Below are 20,292 nucleotides of genomic sequence, written 5' to 3'. Positions count from 1 at the left end.
GCTTATGAACATTTAGGTGGAAGATTTCTGGTGGAACGCTCTGTCACAAGAGACTAGGTCTCTGCAGGACTTGACATCTTTCCGCAGGGCCTGCAAGACAGAGCTGTTCCACCAGGCCTTTGGCCAGGGCACAGCCTGACCCCCTCCTTTGGTAATCTTCACAGAACTCTAGCCCAATTAATTTTATAATGAAATGATTTTAGAATGTTGTATTATTTTATTGTTGTTGGCCGTCCTGAGCCCGGCTTCGGCTGGGGAGGGCGGGATATAAATAAAAATTATTATTATTATTATTATTATTATTATTATTATTATTATTAGGCCATTCCTTAGGAGCTGGAAATTATGGGAAGACGTAGGGAAGTAGTAGTTCCCCCTCTCTTAGTTTCCTTTTCTACATCCATGTCTGTTTCCCCACCCCCCATGGCTGCACAAGGGCCAGACTAAAAGTGACCAATACCCTCTGCACATCCTGATGAAGGACTGAAGCATACAAAAGGGCATCAGCCATGGAGGGAGAGGATTAAAAGGGAAGTGATGTACATGTGTGTGGTGTTTCTCAGGCAGCTGCTTCCTCCGTGGCCTTTATCTCGTCACAGGAAAGTCAGCCTATAGCAGCCGAACTCTCACCCCTCCTCTGGCCCAGTAAAACATGCCATCTGTTTACAGGTCAGGAAAACGGGGTCAGATTTGTAACTTGTCATTGGACAGGAAATGGTGAAAAGTGTCCTGCTCATGCACCGAGACCCTTATTGTCTGTCAGAAGCGTTTTTGCTGCAATGCATTGAGTTCATCTGCATCCTACTGCGCCCTAGCATTGCATTCTTCTTCTTCTTCTCTCTGTCCTCTTCCACACTTTGGCAAAGTTTTTAGAGCAACTAAGAGGAGAGCTTAGTCAAAGCCTTCCATTTAGCTATCTTCCAAATTGAATCCCCTGAGCTGAAAAACTGTTTTGTTGTGCAAAAAAGTTGCCCAAAGTATTTTCTGAATATATCCAAGAGCTCCTTCCAGGGTGATCTTTTGTTTGTTTAGCCCGTGACAGAAATAAATAAGAATAAAAATGCCACAGAAGCTCTGAAGAATCTTGTTGCTCGGTCTCTGTCACTTGTGGGGGCTCTGTCACTTCTGCTACTAAGTGAAATGTAAGCAGGAGATGTTCACCCACTGAAATTACAATTGAGGTTCAATGTTTATGTGGGAGATGCAGGACTGGGGAAGGAGCACTTTCTGGAAAACAAACTGATGGCCTGGGGGCATGGAGGGCGCTTATGCATTCTCCCCCCCCCCCGATTCTCTGGCAGTTTTATTATTATTTTTATTCCCAGCTAGATTGTGAAATTGCAAGTGAGGAGGGCAGGGCATTTGTAGGGGAGAACTGGTGGTTTTGGGAAGGAGTAAGCACCTGCCTGGCAAATCTCCCATATAAGAAGAAGAAGAAGAGTTTGGATTTGATATCCCGCTTTGTCACTACCCGAAGGAGTCTCAAAGCGGCTAACATTCTCCTTTCCCTTCCTCCCCCACAACAAGCACTCTGTGAGGTGAGTGGGGCTGAGAGACTTCAAAGAAGCGTGACTGGCCCAAGGTCACCCAGCAGCTGCATGTGGAGGAGCGGAGACGCGAACCCGGTTCCCCAGATTTCGAGTCTATCGCTCTTAACCACTACACCACACTGGCTCTCATATAAGTGCAATTCCTGTTATTGCATAGTCAAACTGCATCTTATGTGGGAACTCAGTGCTTGGAAATCCCCAGGTTTATTTACTTCACAAAATGCAGCTGGCCCTGATTCAGAGCACTGCATGGTGCTGATTGTGGAGTTGTGACCCTTTATCTCTATGCTGTGAAGCTCTGATAGCTTTCTCCTGAAGGTTGCGATGCCTCAAAAAGAGATGTTGATCTGGGCATGTTTTCTGGAACAAAAACATTTCTGCTTAGCTTTTCAATCTGTACTTGGGTACTGAGGGACTACATTCCTCACAGAATTCAAACAGTGGTTTGGTTAGCAATGGAATCAGTGGAGAAGAAAGAAAATACATATATATTCAGCTGCCTTTTGAGATGTTTCGAAACTCGGGATGGGGGGGGCTGCTGTAATGGTTTACACATTCCCCTCTGTGAACCACCCTGCTAATGTGCCCAGTCTAGTATGCATTCAAGGAGAACTCTTTTCCGTGCACTAAACATCACCAATCTAATCCTTAGAGGAAAATTATTTCACATGAACTTCACATGTTACATGTGAAAGGTTACTATTTGCTGTCCGTTTATCTTTTAGGTTTCTAACACTGCATTGCACATTTGTTTTCCTTATTTAAGTCTCCATCCCTTTCTCCCTTCTTTGTTTAAGTCTATCCTTCCCTGGTTTTACCAACTCCTGCACAATGCCAGCAACACTCTCCCCAGTGAGGTCCACCTAGCACTGATACTACCTTTCTGGTGCCAGGGTAAAGCTTTTCTCTGCTCTTAGGATGGGCTTTAACACTCAAACAGGGCATCACTGTCTTATGGATAAGATGCATGTGGTTGTTTAGTGAAAGAATTCTATGGTATGACATGTCACTTACTATGCAGTAAGCCACCAGGGCCCCTTGTACGAAACCAGCCAAGACATCTGTTGGATGATGTTTGTGGTCAGACACACGAGAAAGCCCTGTGTAAAAGGCCATCATAATCAGTGTGAACTGCAACAGGGGACGCAGCAGACGGGCTCCTCTCCAAGTGAACCTGGCTTGCAGGTACAGCTACAAAGGGGGGAAAAAAGGAAGAAGAAAGACATTAGGATGCTGTCTTCGCAAGAGTTGGCACCAGATCCAGTGGAACAGAATTGGTGCCAGGTTTACAATACGGCAAACAGAAAACAAACCTATCTTCAGGGCAGAGTAAAATAGCAGCCGAAAAAAGAAGTGTTGGGTGGCAGGGAGGATCTCTGCTGTCACTACCAACACTGCGAAACAGGTGTCAGCAGTAAGCAAAAGGTAGTAGATGAATTTCAACCCCCACCTTGTCGACCAAATTTGGGCCCCAAGTTCAAACCTTCAGCTCAGTCTTCGTAACTTCTTTTGTCTGTCATGCCATCCAACTTTACTGAGCGACCCACAGTCCTATGATTACAATTACTGGGGAATGGTGTGCTTTCTTTATCAATTTTTAACACACTATTTATAATTGTTTAAACCTTTCTTATGTCTTTCCTTGGTCATTTTTTCTACCTGATAAGAAAGGTTTATACAGTTATAAATAGTGTGTTAAAAACTGATAAAGAAAGCACACCATTCTCAGATGGAAAGTCCCCCCCCCCTTTATAATTTTGGCTTCCCCACTTCTGAACATTTTCCAGATCTGCAACCCCCTTTTTGAGATGAGTTAACTGGAACACTGCTGAATATTATTGCAAGTGGAGTTGCAGCATTAAGACTCAGATCATCTTATGTTTTTTTTCCTAAGTTGCTTTTAAATCCTAGCAGTGTTTGTGACCACTTTGTGACTTGAACTTTTAAAATGCCTTGGACCTAAAATACAGTGTTCGAAATGATACTTTTGCTTCAGCAAGGGAAAACGAACAAACAAATCAACAGCCAACCCAGGACTTGACCTGAAATGAAGTAGCTGAAATGATGTCAAACGGGTATTGTCTCCTGCCTCACCCCTCCCCACTTATCCTGGTCTGGTTTCCTCTTGAAAGTTGTGGGCACAACCTATTCCTCCAGTTCCTGTGGGAACCTTGGGAAGCCAAAGAGAGAGAGGAAGAGGCAGCAGGAAAGGCAGAAACGTTTGCCCACAATTCAAAGGAGCTGGAGGCTAAGCCAATCTGAAATGCAGGGCGAGGGGAGTCTGAAAAATGGCCAAGTCCTCCCATTATGGCTGCCTTCCCATAACACAAGGCAGGGAGATGAACGTGACAAGGTCACAGCAATGCCTGCTTGTATAATTGATGCAGTAAAAGTTTACAGTTGGAGGAAAAGCGAGTCACTGTAGTCTGATCACTGCTTACAAATCAAGACATGAATTAGGATGGGCTCATTCTTAAGCCAATAAACCATGGTTTCTCAGTCCAATATTTTTATGTCTGGAGTGGGACATTTTTATGTAGTTGCTTTGTTGAACCTGCCATTGGTACAATGCACAAGCACTGGTACAAGCCAATCAGTATATTTTCAGAAGAAAACAGTGCATGCCAGTAGTCTGAGAGAAGAAAGGTCAGGTCTAAACTTAAGAGAGCTCTTGCAAGCGAGAACTGCAAGCAAGGCAGAATTTTACCAGATACAGCTGTCTCTACCATGGCATTGCAGTTCTGAAAGAAGCTGTACCTATTGGAATTCTCCCTTGTCACAGAATCATAGAATTGTTTTATCTAAGCCTGAATGTATAAGAGCCCATTCAGTCATTAAACAGTTTAGAATCATCCTTCAACATAATATCAATTATTTCTCTTTCAACAAAACTTTAAATCACCATATTTGCTGAACAAAATTTAGTTGCAGCATGTGGAAGGTTAACTAGCCCAATCTTGTGTTCTTTTTCACAAAACCCACCCTATGCTGTCATCTTCTGCCCTCTTTACATCCGAAAGGTTTTCATTATAAAGTGAAACCAAGCTAAAGAAAACAAACACTTAATGTAAAAAAACAAAAAACAAAAATGAACAACCCAACTGAACTGAAGTTGTTTTTACAGCAGACAAAAAGCGAATTACAAGTGGTTTTTACTCAAGTCTCTATATACTGCTAACTCAGTCGTGGGAGGTTTACGGAGGCGCCAGTGTGGTGTTTATATAGTAACATGAAATGAACAACTGCCACTTGCAGACCAATAAGCTGCAGTGGGAAAAGTGGCGGCCAATAGCACAGAGGAGATAAGTGTGACAAAACCAAAGAGGGAGGGAAGACAGCAATGACCTCGTGGCCATATGTAGCCAGGGTTGCTGGAAAACCTCTCACATATAAGAAATCTGGCAGTGGCAGCATCACCACAGAGCAGACCGCTCTCAGGGCAACGTGCAGCAGTTCTGTGGCCAGGGGACTTCCAGTGATGTTAGTGGGAATGTCTGTGGTTAGTCAGGGATCCCAAGCAAATAAAAATGAGGGGCTCTAGTTCCCTTAACAAGTGAGGAGGAGAAAAATATTAATAGTTGCTTACATTTTTGTTACTTTTCAGATGGTTTGGATATAATAATAATAATAATAATATCACATACAACATATATTTGTTGTAAGAAGGGCTTTCATTTCATTTTCAGACAGTGGCTCAAAGCAGCTAAATCCACCATTTTCAACGTTTATATCATGTGTGAATGAATACGTGTCATCAGTGCTGTTTTTCTAGAAAGAGGTGCCGGAACTCACCATGAACTCACCCTTGTTCTCTTATAATGGCAATGGTGCCCACCTGAGAGGTGCCGGAACTGAGTTCCAGTGAGTTCCAGCGAGTTCCAGCTGGGGGAAAAAGCTCAGCGTGCCATGAATTTTACACAAGTAAACTCATGCTACCAGTACCAGCTGTGTGAAGGCTTCTTTGTTACTTCATAGTACTGCTCTGGGGAGATTTTGTGTTGTTTGAAAACACTTTGGAAAGATGGAGAGGCTCTGTTTGACACAACTGTAACCGTGACCCATATTCAAACTCTAAAGTGTTAGGCTCTAAAGCTGTCAGGGTTGCCTAACCTACGTCAAAAATTGCTGTGGGGATGAGTAAGAACACACTATAGAGTACACTGCTGATTGAGAAATGCTTACATTAATGATTAACAGTTTCTGAAGTACTGTAGGAAATTTTCAAATGAATAAGTACCTGCATCTGGCCTCATTTGAGCAGATGGGTTAGAGACACACAAAAGAGAGTAAAGGGGGGAAATCATTCCCTTTTGTTGAGTCTGGGGCTTTGAAATCAGTCACTGATATTTATCTAATGACTAACAGATTGGCCATGATCCCACTGAAATAGAGTCAGAAGTTTGCTATTTGGCGTTCTTGCAGACATGAACTCCACTGTTCATCTGGCTGTTAGAGTAAGTATAGCACAGCCCCAGGAACTAAAACAAGTAGCATTTAAGGTGGCCACCTCAGGAGTTTATTTCCTAACCCCGCATGGCACAACGACATAAATGTCAGTGAAGTTATATAAGACATTAATCCAGCAGCTGTTTTCAAATTTGGCTGGCACAATGCAACACCCTGTGGGCAACATTACCTGGCTTACTCTAACAACCCCTGGAGTCGGGACACATTTATTTAGAAAGCTAAATACTACCTAGATCAGGCTTCCTCAACCTCGGCCCTCCAGACATTTTTGGCCTACAACTCCCATGATCCCTAGCTAGCAAGACCAGTGGTCAGGGATGATGGGAATTGTAGTCTCAAAACATCTGGAGGGCCAAGGTTGAGGAAGCCTGACCTAGATGGTAGCTGGTGTTCTTCCACATAAAGAGGAGAGAGTAAATGTGTGGGTATTGTTGGACTGGCCTTAGTAGTGTCTGAACTGGGCAGAGAGAGCAGCAGCAGGAAACTAATGCAATTGCTTAATGGAATGTCATTAAGTCAAGAATGAGCTTTGGCCCAGCACATCTGAACACTCCTGTGAAGAAGCTTCCCTATGTCATTGTGGGTTTTCCTTTGGAATTCAGGATTCATCTGAATCCAATGCACACTCCTAGTACACAATGCAGATTCCTGTTGCAAATCAACTAAAACCATAACACACACCTTTTCTTACCTCCAACAAGAGACCAACCCACGGCTCTCCAAATAATATACGAGACTTAAAATAGATGCACAATGCATATGCTTCAAATGTTACAGTTTTAACTGGAACAAAACATGAGTCTATCATGGACTCATTCAAAAAACAAACAAATCCCCAAATGTATCAAGCAGTATGAAGAGCACAATGCTGAACTTGTAGGATCCAAAAAAAATGCAACCCTGACAAATTTAATGAAGATCCACTCCCTACAGGACTGGAGTGCAAGAGGGAGAACCCTACAGGCAAAACTGGATCAACCATGACAGCTTCTTCTACCTGAAGTCAAACGAGAGTAGAGGAAAATTAGCACCTTGTGGGAGAGTTTGACATTAGTCAGCACTTCGAGGTGGTTTTCATTTTGTTTTTTGTACGAAAGCAGCAGAGCAGGTTTTTATGATACGGTGTGCCAGGCCCACAAAGCCTGTAAAATTGCTTCTCTGCAGGTTGAGAATCAGCAATTGCCTGGGTGGGGGCAGTAGCGTACAGCGGTAGGGGCAGAGAAAGAGTCCAATTTTCAGTAAGTTGAAACTCACACAGCCAGCCTCCAGTTTTGCAGAAATTACATGCTTGTCTGTACATGCCATTTTCTTTAATGAATCCAAAACTAATAGTGACTCATCTAAGTCAAAGGTGACTTCTCTGAATGTTTGGGGAGCTCCCTGCCACATTCTAGTCTCTTACTTTCTGCAGCAACCATTTCCAAGAATCAAATTTGAACATTTATGAGCCAAACTAGCTGGGCACATTTCACGAACACCTTTCCTCCTATTGCCTGCACCCCTCCTTTTGTTTGACTGTTATTTGGTAGAAGGAGAGTGAAAGGTGTTTAAATGATTGCAGAAACCCCCAAATGTACTCAGGACTGCCATGCTCTCCCCTGACAAGTGCCTCTTCCCAGTACAGCCAAAAATAAAAAGAGCCTCTTCGAAGTACATTTTGGGCAGATGTGGGGCCCATCCTATCTCCTCAGGTCAAAATACACTCAGAAAAAAGGGGGAAGGAGAACTCTTCACAATCCCAATGGCTCTTGTATCAGTCATCCTCTAATTGAGCAGTGAAACTGCCATTTAGCCAGTGAGAATTCGCTATGTGATGATATTACCAGTGAAGCAAATTCAGAGTGAGGACATTTAAAAATAAAAATAAAAATCTGTGTTAGATTTGTTTGTCCTGAATGACATCACCAACTAGCTAATTCTCACTGAATACATCGGGGGAGGGGGGGAAATGGTGCCAAATAAGCAATTGAGTAGCACTGTGAATATAAGCAAAGAAGCATAGCACAAAAGATGCTATGTCCCCTCACCTCAACACGCTCAGGTGCTAAATGCATATAAAGACAGCGCCAAGTGTAATATCTCTGAGGAGAGCATTCTACAATTGGGGAGCGACCACAAAAAAGACTTGTTCTTGTCTAGCCACTATTTGCAGCTCCCTTGGAGTAGGGGCATGAAGAAGGGACTCAAGATGATGATGGCAGGGTCCAGATAGGTTCGTGTGGGGAGATGTGGTCCATAAGGTATTCGGGTCAAGAGGTGCATAAGGCTTTATAGGTCCAAGCCAGCACTCTGAATTGAGTCCAGAAACTAACTGGCACTGAATGAAGGCGGGTCAGGATTGGTGTTATATGATCAAACATCCTACTCCCCATCAACAATTTGGCTGATGAAATCTACACTGGCTGCAGTTCTGAACTGTCTTCAAAGGCAGCCCCATATATAAGGCATTGCAGTAATCTAAACTAGAGCTTACCAGAGCACCTTCTAAGTTAGATTGCTGTTGACCTGCAACTGTCATTATCTCGGACTACTGGCCATGTTGTTTGGGATTGCTGGAAGCTGTAGTCCAACAAGATTTGCAGGGCCACGGGATAGGCTCCCCTGCTGCAGAACATTCAGCTCAGTCCAATACATTAATATAATTCTACCATTTTGTGAATTCTCCATGAATTGCTGTGGTTACTATACCAAAGTGCCATATAATCACTATTTTGTTTTCACCTCAGTCCAAACAGTACAGAAGGTCTTCATACTGTTTTAAAATCAGTGAACATAAATGGCCTCTAAAGAGGTCCTGGAGAGTTTGGCGGGGTGTAGACATACAGGGTGGGAAATGGTGGAACCATTTCATGGCAAATGGAAGTGGTGATAGGTAAAACAAACCATTTATTCTGAAGTCCTCGAGACCAGCTCCATTGCTATAACCAAAGGACACACACTCACTCACTACTGCTATGATTATTCTTATATTTTTTTTTAAGAAGGAGGAAGGTGGGGGGACGACAAAAAATGAACCTTAGCCTTTTTCATGTTGCAAATCCACCTGCCTCCAGTTCACTGGCAATGTTATTTTACCATCGCTGAGAGGAAATGGTGTAAATGTTTACGGAATAACTTTGAAACATTTAAAGAAAAGTGAGAGAAAAATATGGGGAAATAAATTCATGCAGACTCCCAAACAGTCTGAAAGGCATGGTAATTAAATTATGGAGGCTGCTTCCATCATAAAGAGTAAAAGGGAAAGGGGAGGGGAAACAGCAGGGAGCTGTGTGTTAATTTATCTTTTGGGGCAGCAAAGAGAAGGAATTGTGTTGCAGAAAGCCTACACATATATATCTACTTATGTTTAATGTTTTTATAAGTTCAGGTCTAGGTTCTCCTCCCCCACCTGCCCCCAAATTTCATATCTAAGGTTACAGGAGATTCAGGGCCCACAGATCTTTTGAAATAGTCTCAGAAGAAGAAAAAGCTTTCCCTTAATTACATTTACCACAAATCACTCCCTAAATCTCTCTCCCTTTTCCTTCCAAAGAGCTTAGGGTAGTTCCACCCATAATTGACCTGTGCCGTGCTCTTTTCACAAGCTCTATCAAGCATACTTCCAGCAGCTACAGTCAGGAAATACTCTGGCATAACAAGCTGAGGAAAGGAAGGGCAGAGCCATTTTTCATTGACAAAGAAAAACAAGACCAGCCCCATAGTTTTGGATGAAACTATGTGGGCTAGTAAGTCCACCTGCCCTGCTTCCTGAAGAGCTACTCAGAAAGCAGATTACTTTTTTTTAAAAAAACCTAATGAAACAGATAATTATGATTTTGAATCAATGTAGGTAAATGACAAATAAAGCAGCCTAACATTATCTCAATTATGTTGCTTGGCAAAATGAAATACACGCAGGCTTACATTCCTTGAGCTTTGCTTGCTCTTGCTTTTTCTAGTGAAACTGAGATCGAAACAAGTAATGCACATGTGGTTCTTTTTTGGCAGGATAAACATTGCAAAGGAACAAGAAACTGCTGGTCTATCTAGCTCATTATTGCTTACACTGCCTAGGAGTCTTTTCCAACTGTACCTAGAGAGGCTGGGGAATTCAATTTGGTCCCCTATGCTTTCAAGGCAGATGCTCTTCCAACCTCTCAGCTATGACTATTCATGCCAACTTCTTGAAACCACAGCATCCAAATGCCTCTGCAGCACACCTGTTTTATAGGTCATAATCCCATTCCATAGGTCATAATTCCCAACTCGAAGATGAGGAACAAATCAGGCAGATGTCTGATGTTACTCTCTGATGCACATTCAGTACACATGGCTACCGTCATAAACAGGGCCGTCTTACCCATTGGGTGCTCGGGGTGTGGGGCACCCAGGCACCGGGCTCTCAGGGGCACCAGGTCGAGAGTCCAGGGCCCGAGAGTTGAGTCCGGGGAAGAGCCCACCCATTGGTCAGAGCACCACGGTGGACTCTGCTGTAGGAGGCTCTGTGCCATGAGTTCGGGGGCGACTGAGCCAGCAAGACGCTGAGGCAGCCAGCCAGCTCCACTCTCCTGTGCACCTGGGACTGGGCCACCGGGGGGGGGGGGGCACCAGGCAGATCTTTGCACCCCAGCACTGCATATGCTTAAGACAGCCCTGTTCATAAACCATGGTTTATGGTAATGTTGGGCAGTACTATTCGGCCCAGCGATTTTCACATTTTGGGGAAAGGGGTTTAAAGAGAAAACAGAAAAGAAAAATAAATTTTTAAATCCTCTCAGTCACCTTTCATTAAGGTAAGCCAAACGGCCAGATGTACAAAAAAGCTATTAGAATTGCGCCCCCCCATATATGTGTGTGTGTGTGTGTGATTCAAATTTGATTTATTTGGTCCCGGGGGGGGGGGTGCGGGCTGTCACCTGAACACTACCACCCAATGTAATGTCAAAAAACAAAGCTGGGCTGAAAACTTTGGCCCAGCATAAGCATTTACTCATTTCTCACACTGCCTTAAGAAACATTGATAAAACATGATTTCTTAAAGATACATGACCTCCTACTTACCACCAAATAAAGCATGGTATAGAGGGAGAAGGAAGCATGTCCAGAAAAGAATGATTTCCTGCAAAACAAAAGAAGCAAAGTAGCACACCTGTTTTGTTACTGGAGCAAATGGCCAAATGCCTTGGTTTTCTGCACAACACCTTTGCACAGTCATCAATAAAATCAAGTTTAACTCTCAACCCCTAAAATACCAAAACAGGAACAGCAATTTAAAATTACTTAAGGATATGAAATTAAACAGTCCACACTGCCGGTCTATATTTACTTATTTTTATGTCTCTAAGATGTCTCCTCCTCCCTACACATATACACTCATATAGATGGCAATTTTAAATAAAATTCTGGCATGCAGCCATGCGGCCCAGGGCACTTACGTAGCAGGTTTTACCATCTCCTAGTGCATAATCAGTTGGTCTCGCCTACCTTCTTGAGGCAGTTTGGAACAGCAAGTTTTTTTAAAAAAGTTATAATTTCATCTGTCTTTCTTGATATGAAAAGCTTTCTGAAATTCCTTTACTTTTTTTTGTTTTGTTATGAGTGACAAAACTATAGGTGCTTATCTTTATAAGTGGACTCAGATATTTGCAAGCCTGTGTAGCCAGATGTATTTGCTACAAGGCTACATAGCTTATCTGAGTTAAGTTACACCTTCCTCAAAAAATGCTTCCTTTGTAAGCAGCAGTGATTTTTATAAAGTTAAGTGTATCAAATTCTTTTAGTTGTCCCCCACCACCACTCAGCAGCTTTTTATAATCTTTCTCACCTTTTCATTCTTAAGTTCTTCCCTTGGACAATTATCCATTGTTTGTTTAAGGAAATATACTTGCAAATCTACCATTGAAACAGGACTTACAGTGATATTATTACACCCAGTGCAAGAGAATAAAAATTGGACAAATGACTTGCAAACTCGCATGGAGGTATCAAGACTAAAGGAGAGCTATTACGTTTTTAAATTTACGGTTGAGAAAGTCAACCCGCATGCTCATTCATTCAGGTTCCTCTGCCATTTTTCAAGGTGATTATGTAGGCAAACAAGGGTATCATTTTTATTCAAGTCGCAACACACTATTCCCGTTGGAAAGAGAGAGAGGAAGTTCTCACCTGGCTTCCTGAACTTTGCTTTCGTCATCGTTAAAACACTGGTACTCTTGGATATAACCCTGAGAGCAGTTGATTAGTGTAAAATTCGGCCGGCAAACCGCAATAAAATTGGGCCTCAAACGTCCAACAGACACTTTGGCGATGTCTGTGAAAGACTGGCTGATGGCACATCCAAAGGCAAAGCAACCCACTTGCTTGTACAGAGCTGCCACATAGGGGTTCTGGATGAAGGATCGAGATGTTTCCTTTAAACAATGGATCCGATAAAACTCTCCTATTATGATCTGTAAGGGAAAGATACGTATATGTTTAAGATAGATAAGAAATTATGCATCCTTCATGAGCAGGCCACATGTCAATACAATTTTATCGGAACAGAGCGTACAGGTGGAGCTTTTTTAGATATCCCATTTCTCCCCTCAGAAACAATCCCACTTCACTGTATGATTAATCTGGGGGAGACAGAGCATCATGGTGCCTCTCTTTCTCCACCCACTGTTGAAATGGGCGAAACATATACACTTGCGTTCCATTGCGTCAGCTTGCTGAAGTTCATGGACTTGCTTTGTTATACTGGGCCAAGTTTCTGTGATTCCCTCCTCTTCCCCCCGGTAATTATTTAGGGTCTTTATTTGAGAAAAACAGTCAAATGGCACCTAGTAACTCCCCTGTGAATGCAGCCAAAATGACAAGGAAGGTACTTATTAGTATAGAGACAGACAACATTCCCCAAACAATTTACACGTCCCAAAGTTATTACTAGAGACTATCTTATAAGTACAACTTGGAATGCAATAATAAATCAGAAGGCTTTGGGGGAATCTCTTACAACTGCAAAGGCTGCAAAACGAGAGCAATCATAGTAACTGTTATTCCATGCCTTAGCTTACAGGCAATGATGACAAGCCCAGTGATATCATTAGAAAGAACTTGTCTAGCTGCTTTCATTGGACGATCCTATCTACTTCTAAACACCAAAGGAACAGAATCAAATCTAAGTGATGTGGGTGCTTTTGGCATCTTTATATATATATGAGTCATTGGGCAATTGCACCTCAGACAAAGCTGGAAATAAGCTGCAGGTGTAGCCAAAAATAGCAGGTAATTCCACAAGCACAACAGTTCCTAAGCTGAGCTTTTCCAAGTCTGTCACTTGAACGGAGAGCTCTAAAAATTCTGCTCTAGTAATTGCAGCAAAACCTTAAGCGATGCAAGACACCTGGGCCAATTCACGTGTTTTTGAAAAGGAAGTCACTATAACGGCACTTCCCCATCTCTCTATTTAAACAGAGCTAGTTCACATGTCACATTAAACCATAGTTAAAATAAACTATGGTTTAATGCAAATGAGCATACAATGCTAAGGTGCGCTGTTGAAATCACAGATGCTTTGCTTCTTCTCCAATCCTGCTGGGAAGCAAGCTATGGTCTAGCTTGTGTCATCTGATCCCAGGCTCGTAGTTTCTCTCCAGATAAACCATAAGCAGAGACCAAGGTTTTCCTCTTTGACTGACTTTCATGGCTTCTTTGGGGTAAACACATCATGAGGGGTAGGGAGAGGCATTCCTGGTGCCATCACGTGACAGCAACAGGCCCAATTTGTTGTATTAGCCTGAGAGCTGGCACAGCAAGAGAACATTTTTTTGAGGTGGGGTGGTGGTTCTTTGCTCCTGGTCAGCACAAGTGATAGGGCTGTGGTGCAGTGGTGACCATGATGCTCCATTAAACCCTGTCACTGGTGACCATGGGTTTAGATTTCACTCTTAGCCCCGTATGATCTTTGAAACATTAGTCTCAGCTATATACTGGCAAAGTATGTGTTGTATATGCATTATAACATGGTGACACCAGATAGCACTGTGGAGTTCCGTTTTCGCCAACCCGATTTCTCATACAAAGTTTACGACGTGTTTAACTGAAACACTTCTTTGATGTGTCTAGATTCAGCCACTGTCCAATAATATTTTGTTAATTTATATCGCACTTTTCAGAGCCATCTCTGGACGGATGGAAGAATAGGCTCCTTCTCAACTCTTAGGTGAGGTAGGTCAGAATTGCATATACATTCCTGGGAGAGCATAGGTTGCTCTCCAATACATCAGTGTTCCTCAACTTGTTAAGCATGGGATTCTGGTAGATGGAGCAAACAGTTTTGTGGATCACACAGATAGCAAGCTTATTTCTGTTGTGACTCCACTGGGATCATTCAAAGGGGGAAAAGGAGGATCACAAGTGGCTGACTGCTACAGGACCAGTTATCCCAGATTGTATGCAGGGCACTAGTCAGTGAGCAAGGAAGAAACTGGGTTGCTTTACCTTTTTCTAGGTTGCTGAGGGTGGGAATAAGTACACATCTTCTGCTTCAGCTATTACATTTTAGATGTCACCCTAAATTGTCTAAATCTACACCTTTTGCATGTGATCAACATAGGTACAATTGGCCGGATTCCAGGATTAGCTGTAGCTCCTTGCTTGACTGCATGCTCCCATAAAGTGCAAAATGGTTCTCGTTATAATTTCTTAAAATTGTGGGAAACACAGTTCATACCTGCACACACTTTTCTGTTGCTCTTCCTACAATGCACCATGTTTCTGGGAGCACGACCCAAGAACCCTTGAACCATACACTGTAAGTATTTCCTGTGCCACATCTAGAGGGAATGTTCTAGACTTGACACTAATGCTATCAATCATCATTATGAACTTGGCTTCCTGGCTTCTTATAATCTCAAGCTTTTAAAGGCAGTTTAATGAAAATCAGGCTGTGAAATCAATTCCAAATGTCACACCTCCAGGAAAGAGGCAAAAAGCTTAAATTGTTCTTTGTCACGTTACCCAAGTAGATTTTTTGAGCTCTGGTTTTACATTTTTAGGATTTTATTAATTACTTCACTGTTTTTATACCTCTGTAATAAAATAGGTTCCTTTCCTCCCTCTCCTTCTACATGTTTTTTTTATTCTGGCCAACAGAAGAATATACACATTCAATGGCCAGAAAAATGCCTTCATGCAAATCAATCTCTGAAACAGCCAATAATACTACTCTCAACATGGAAACATTGCCAATTACAGACACACACACACACACAAATTATTTCTAATTTACTTTTCTCCCCTGCACCACAAAGTCTTTGTGTACCAACTATCACTAAAACGAATCTATAAAGCTATTTAGCTTAATATACTAATTAAGCAAAACAAGGAAATAACTATTAAGAGCAACAAAGCCTGCTTCACTAGATATGGAAACACAAATTTTTATATTGTAATGCTTCTGGGGGATTGTGTATTGTTGTTTTTTCAAGATTGTTGCCCAGCCACAAATGGCATGCAGGCAACATGCTAATATAAGGATGCTTAGAAGGTTCAGAAAGAATTGCTTTTCACATGTCACACCACCAAACAGCTTCCTTGCAGGTTTATCCACAAAAGAGAGAAGGAAATGGCTAGCTCTCTTATAGATGTTTCATAGAAGGGGGATGTCTGTTTTGTTGATAATAAGATTTACAAGAGTTATTAACAATGTGCCACAAGCTGTAAGTGTAGTATTCTGGGTATTCTTCTTAGAACCCCATGGTGGCGAGGAAAAGGAAGACCCTAGAGGGTAGCAAGCAATCCAGTTTACAGAACAAAAAAAATGCAAAGTTTAAAGGCTGCAGGCATAAGAGGTACTGAGGAGACTAACTACAGGAAACTGGGTTTCCTGGTTTGGGAAGGTTTGTATTGTAAGGTGCAAAACCTGAAACTGAATGAATATTCAGAAATGGAGGTAGAATGAGACAGTTGGGTGGGATGGGAAAGAAGAGAAAGGGACATGGATTCCCTGAAATTACAAGCATTCATGGAAGAGTGTCTAGAAAAAGTGTGGGCTAGTTTAGTTTCTTTTGTTTAGTCGGCAGAAAAATGGCACATACTGAAGAGCTGCGTTGTCACATTCCCCTCCCCCCACCGGAAATTAATATTGCGGTCCCTGGGGCTTCACCCAGGCTGTCTAGGTTTAGGAGCTAACCTGTTCCAGAATCCCATGCAAGCCCTGGAGAACACAAGTGCTGCACAGCTGATGGCTTATCTCGACTGTTGGACCATCTTCAAATGCAGGCGATCGGCCAAGGTCTACGTTTGCATGTGGGGCGAATAAAAGCATCTGAATCTCAGCATCTCCTCCTCTGGCAGAGCGCAATTAATTTGCCAGATGGCCTCTAATGGTTATTTACAGCCCGGGCCTCTCTCCGACAACCGTAGCATCAGTTTCTTTTCCCTATTGCTCATTTACTGGAGGATGAGTCTCTTACAAATCCCCTGTGGCTTTTGTGGACACTTGGGAATGCATTTCCACCACATATGCACGAGCAAAAGTGGCCTGTAGGAGCACTACATTCAAAAAGTACAAATATGTATAAGGGAGATGCACATGTGTTCAGCTGCTTCAGAGGAGATTCTATGCTTCCCAGCTGTCGTGGGATGGGGATGCAAATGATCAATGTAAAAACAAAAAACAACCACTGGAAATCTGCATTTTACAGTGGTTGAGCCTTTCCCTCCATACAAATGTGGGTCAGCATAAGAAACTGAATTAAGGAAAGAGCATAACAATAAGTGCTCCACCATTTTATTCCTAACACATGGAGCCTCTTAAACCATAGGTGCCTGTCCTGAGATAGACATGGGAATATTTTGACCAGGGCCAACAAAGTCTAGGGATTAATATTTTCTCTCGCTGCTGGTGGTCCTGGTAATTGCACAGATGTAGCAGACTGTAAATTGGAGACTTCAGCCCCCCACCAGCACAACAGTGTGTAGCCATGACCCGTCCTGCTTTAGCTGAAATCAGGGCCGGACCTTTAATGAGAAGCTGAAGTAGGATAAACTTGTTCTTTTGGCAACGCTGTCCCTGATTTAAAAAAAGGGGAAAAAAGAAAGCTCAAGCAACTAATTCAGCACAGATGTGCAAAAGCTGAAACTTCATCCTGAATAAACAAGTCTTAAAGATATTAAGCTCCTCTTCTGACTTGTGTCTCCAGCAAGTAGTATGCATGTGGTGTGAACTGCTGGAAACGCTTAAAGGGGAGCAAAGCTGGTAAGGGACAAAGTGCAAAATGGCCCAGTATTTGGAAAGCATGGCTGCAAATCTGTTTTCATCAAATCCTTGAAAGGTCTCTGTGCAATTAGTTTCTATTATTCAGTCACCCTTGCAATCTCTCCTGACCACCGCCAACCATGCTTCATTTTCAAGTTACTGTGACCCCCCCCCCAAACATCTAATAGGATGGGGAGATTTAAATAAATTAAACACACTTCTCTTTGTTTTGTTTGCACTGGTTTTGACTCTACTAAGTGCAACTGGTTCTATTTTTGCTTTAAACAAACTTTTAAGATGCTATGCAAGTGCATGCAAAGAGAGACATGAGGAAGTAGGCTAACTTTCACTTTAACTAGATCACTGGTTCAAATTTACGGTGGACTGGTAGTGCCTTTTCCTCTGCTAAGGTGAAATTCACCTCTTTAGAGAACAGAAAAGGCTCTGCATAATTGAGGAGATACATGTTTACATAGAAACAAGTCCTACTATGTATAACAGGATACATTCCCATGTAAGCATGCATAGGATTTGTGTTATTAAGTAGCAGAAGGTCACATGTCTCCTTTGTACAAGATGAGCTTTTCTTACAGGAGACAAAGTCGGGTATAGATGCCAATAGGGGGCCAGGCATTGCTTATTTACTGAAACATGCAGAGAGAAGAGCCATCAGTTACAAATGTGAGACTTTACTAGATGGCCAGTAAGTAGAAGTTTGCATAGAGGTTTGCGGCCATGACTTGTGGATAACATGAGGTCCTGAAAGGTCAAACCAAGCCACATTTTCTAAAGTAAAAGAAATACAATGTGGGGTAAGATTTGGGAATATTTAGGGGAGGTCTGGAAAGCACAATCCCCTAAGGCAATTAGTATCTCAAGGGTCTTGTGCATTCATATCCTCCCATGTACTGATGGAGACAAAGGTCACAGCCTCTGGTATTTACTTAACAAGAACTTTGTGGGCCTTGCAAGCCCCATAAAACATGACCTAGACCTTTTGCTCTAGATGAGGGAGTCTATTGATGACACTATATAAAATAAAGGGTTAGCAGTGTGAAAATGATTGTCTTGCTTATTGCCCCCCAATGCCTTTATGCCAGCTATGGAGTGTTTGGAAAGCAAATACATCAAATTTAAAGGGGATAATTAGTACTCAGTGAATTTAGGGTGAATTCCAGTGGTGCTACAATAATCCTGGCATCTAAGTAATGCCTTCTGGGTGGTGGTGGGAAATATATGTACTGTATGTGCAGAATGAGAGTTAAAATCTCACCACTGGTCACCACTTGGTGGAAAACTGTTTTCCTAGATGGTATGGTATATATGGATTTAAACAGCTTTATAAACTGAAAATTGTTGGTGTTATGGAATAGAACAGGAATGAGGATGTTGTGCCCCTCCAGATGTTGCTGGACTACAACTCCCATCATCCCTGACCAATCCTGATTAGTGCTGATGGAAGTTGGAGTCCAAAAAACATATTGGGGGGACAGAAGTTCCCTACTTCTGATAGAGAGAAAGTGAACGTTTACGTCATGCTTGGTGTTTTCTTGTTGTTTCTAGGTCTGCATGTATGCCTACATGATGTAGCAGCAATTTTACATGTATATTTATTGATATAATACTAAAAATACGACAAATTTTCCCTATCTTCTCCCATCATAAATAAAAAATAAAAATTCTAAATCCATTTCTTTGCATGCTTGATAAGATTGGCAATCCTCCACAATAAAAGTGCTGTATTGTTTTGTATTTTCCATACTTGGTTGCTTTTGTTGGGAAAGCTGCAAATATGGCAGAGAATCAGCTATTTAACGTCAGAGTGGCCGGGGTTTTCTTTCTCTCCCCCACACCCCCACCCAGTTTTTAATTAGCCTGCCATTTTGTGTTAGAAAGTTGACAGATTATATAGTCAGCTGATTATGTTTCCAGCCACATTTTCAGCACTAATAATACACACCACTGGCTTGCTCCTGATCAGAAGCAGATTCTGCAAGGAGCCCAAATGACGGTATGTTAGGCAATAACATGGAAATGAAAAGCTTTTTCACTTTCATTTATGGCCTTTCTATAATGGGAAAGGTCCCCTGCAGGATAAAATTCCTTCTTGTTTATAGGTTTATTCATTTTCTCTTTGAATGCAAAAATAACTGGTTATTGGGGCTATTTGGTTGATAGAGCACTTAGTAGGAACAGACTTTGTTGACAAATAATGGCAGGAGGAAGTTTTAATAGCTGTGAAGCAAAGAAACCTAGAATGGATGTGGGGGTTGGGGAGTCACATAAAGGTTGGGGAGACCTAACACAATGGTGGGCCAACCCAAGCACACAAAACTCTTGGATGCTACAAACAAGGGTTTTGCTATAGATTGCCCTCTGTCATTGTGTTTTATTTTGTTTTTATTTTATTTTTCATCACTTGAAGCAGCAGGAACTTTGCTTGTAGACAGAGGGAGAAATGAGTGGGGCTAGGCTAAGAGTCACAATGAAATGTATATGCAACCTGCATGTTAAAATTATGTGACTGATGAAATTATTTTTCTTAACACGCCGGGCCTTACGTATGGTCTTAGCCTGCTATGCAACTTAGCATTTTGAAGAATGTCCTCAAAGTCCTGAAGGACAGAACCTACAACTGGCAGGAGTAGGTCGTGTTCAAACAAGAGAAGTTGTCAATTGAAATACTTGCTGGCATTTATTATTATTCCCACCCTTCATTTGGGAAGCTCAAAAATGGTCTCCTCTCTAGACGCTAACAAATCTGAGACCTGTTTAAAACAATTATTCTGCAAATAACAATAATTCTATAAGAATGTTATAATAATTTCCGGCATAAAAAGGAAATTCCAGTCATGAGAGAGTGTGCAGGAGGAACATGTGCCAGCCTTCCCCTCCCCAACATCCTTGCATGTGCCAGTCCCCTGCCCCCATTCTACCCCTGAGGTTCCTGCTTTCAGCAATAAGGTCTGAGGTGCATGCAGAGCTCCCAGTCCCATTCAGCTGAACAAGTTTTCCATCCCATTTCTTACCTCACCCCTCAACACAGAAAGGTCA

The 20,292-nt window shown here is 42.2% G+C and overlaps 1 protein-coding gene across 1 annotated transcript in view; it reads right to left on the bottom strand.

Moving 5' to 3' along the window:
• Window positions 1-20,292, bottom strand: part of PLPP3 (phospholipid phosphatase 3) — a 68,510-nt gene that overhangs the window by 5,953 nt on the left and 42,265 nt on the right. Inside the window, exons 3-5 of the mRNA XM_082228790.1 lie at window positions 12,162-12,445; window positions 11,058-11,115; window positions 2,565-2,741 (exon numbers count right to left, since the gene is read on the bottom strand). Coding sequence (XP_082084916.1) covers window positions 2,565-2,741; window positions 11,058-11,115; window positions 12,162-12,445 — 519 coding nt within the window. The remainder of the gene's footprint in view (window positions 1-2,564; window positions 2,742-11,057; window positions 11,116-12,161; window positions 12,446-20,292) is intronic.

This window comes from Podarcis vaucheri (genome assembly GCF_965113315.1).
Source record: "Podarcis vaucheri genome assembly, chromosome: 6".
In the NCBI taxonomy this organism is placed as follows: domain Eukaryota; kingdom Metazoa; phylum Chordata; class Lepidosauria; order Squamata; family Lacertidae; genus Podarcis; species Podarcis vaucheri.
The sequence above is the reverse complement of the archived record's forward strand: the minus strand, read 5'-3'. Positions and strand labels throughout refer to the sequence as shown.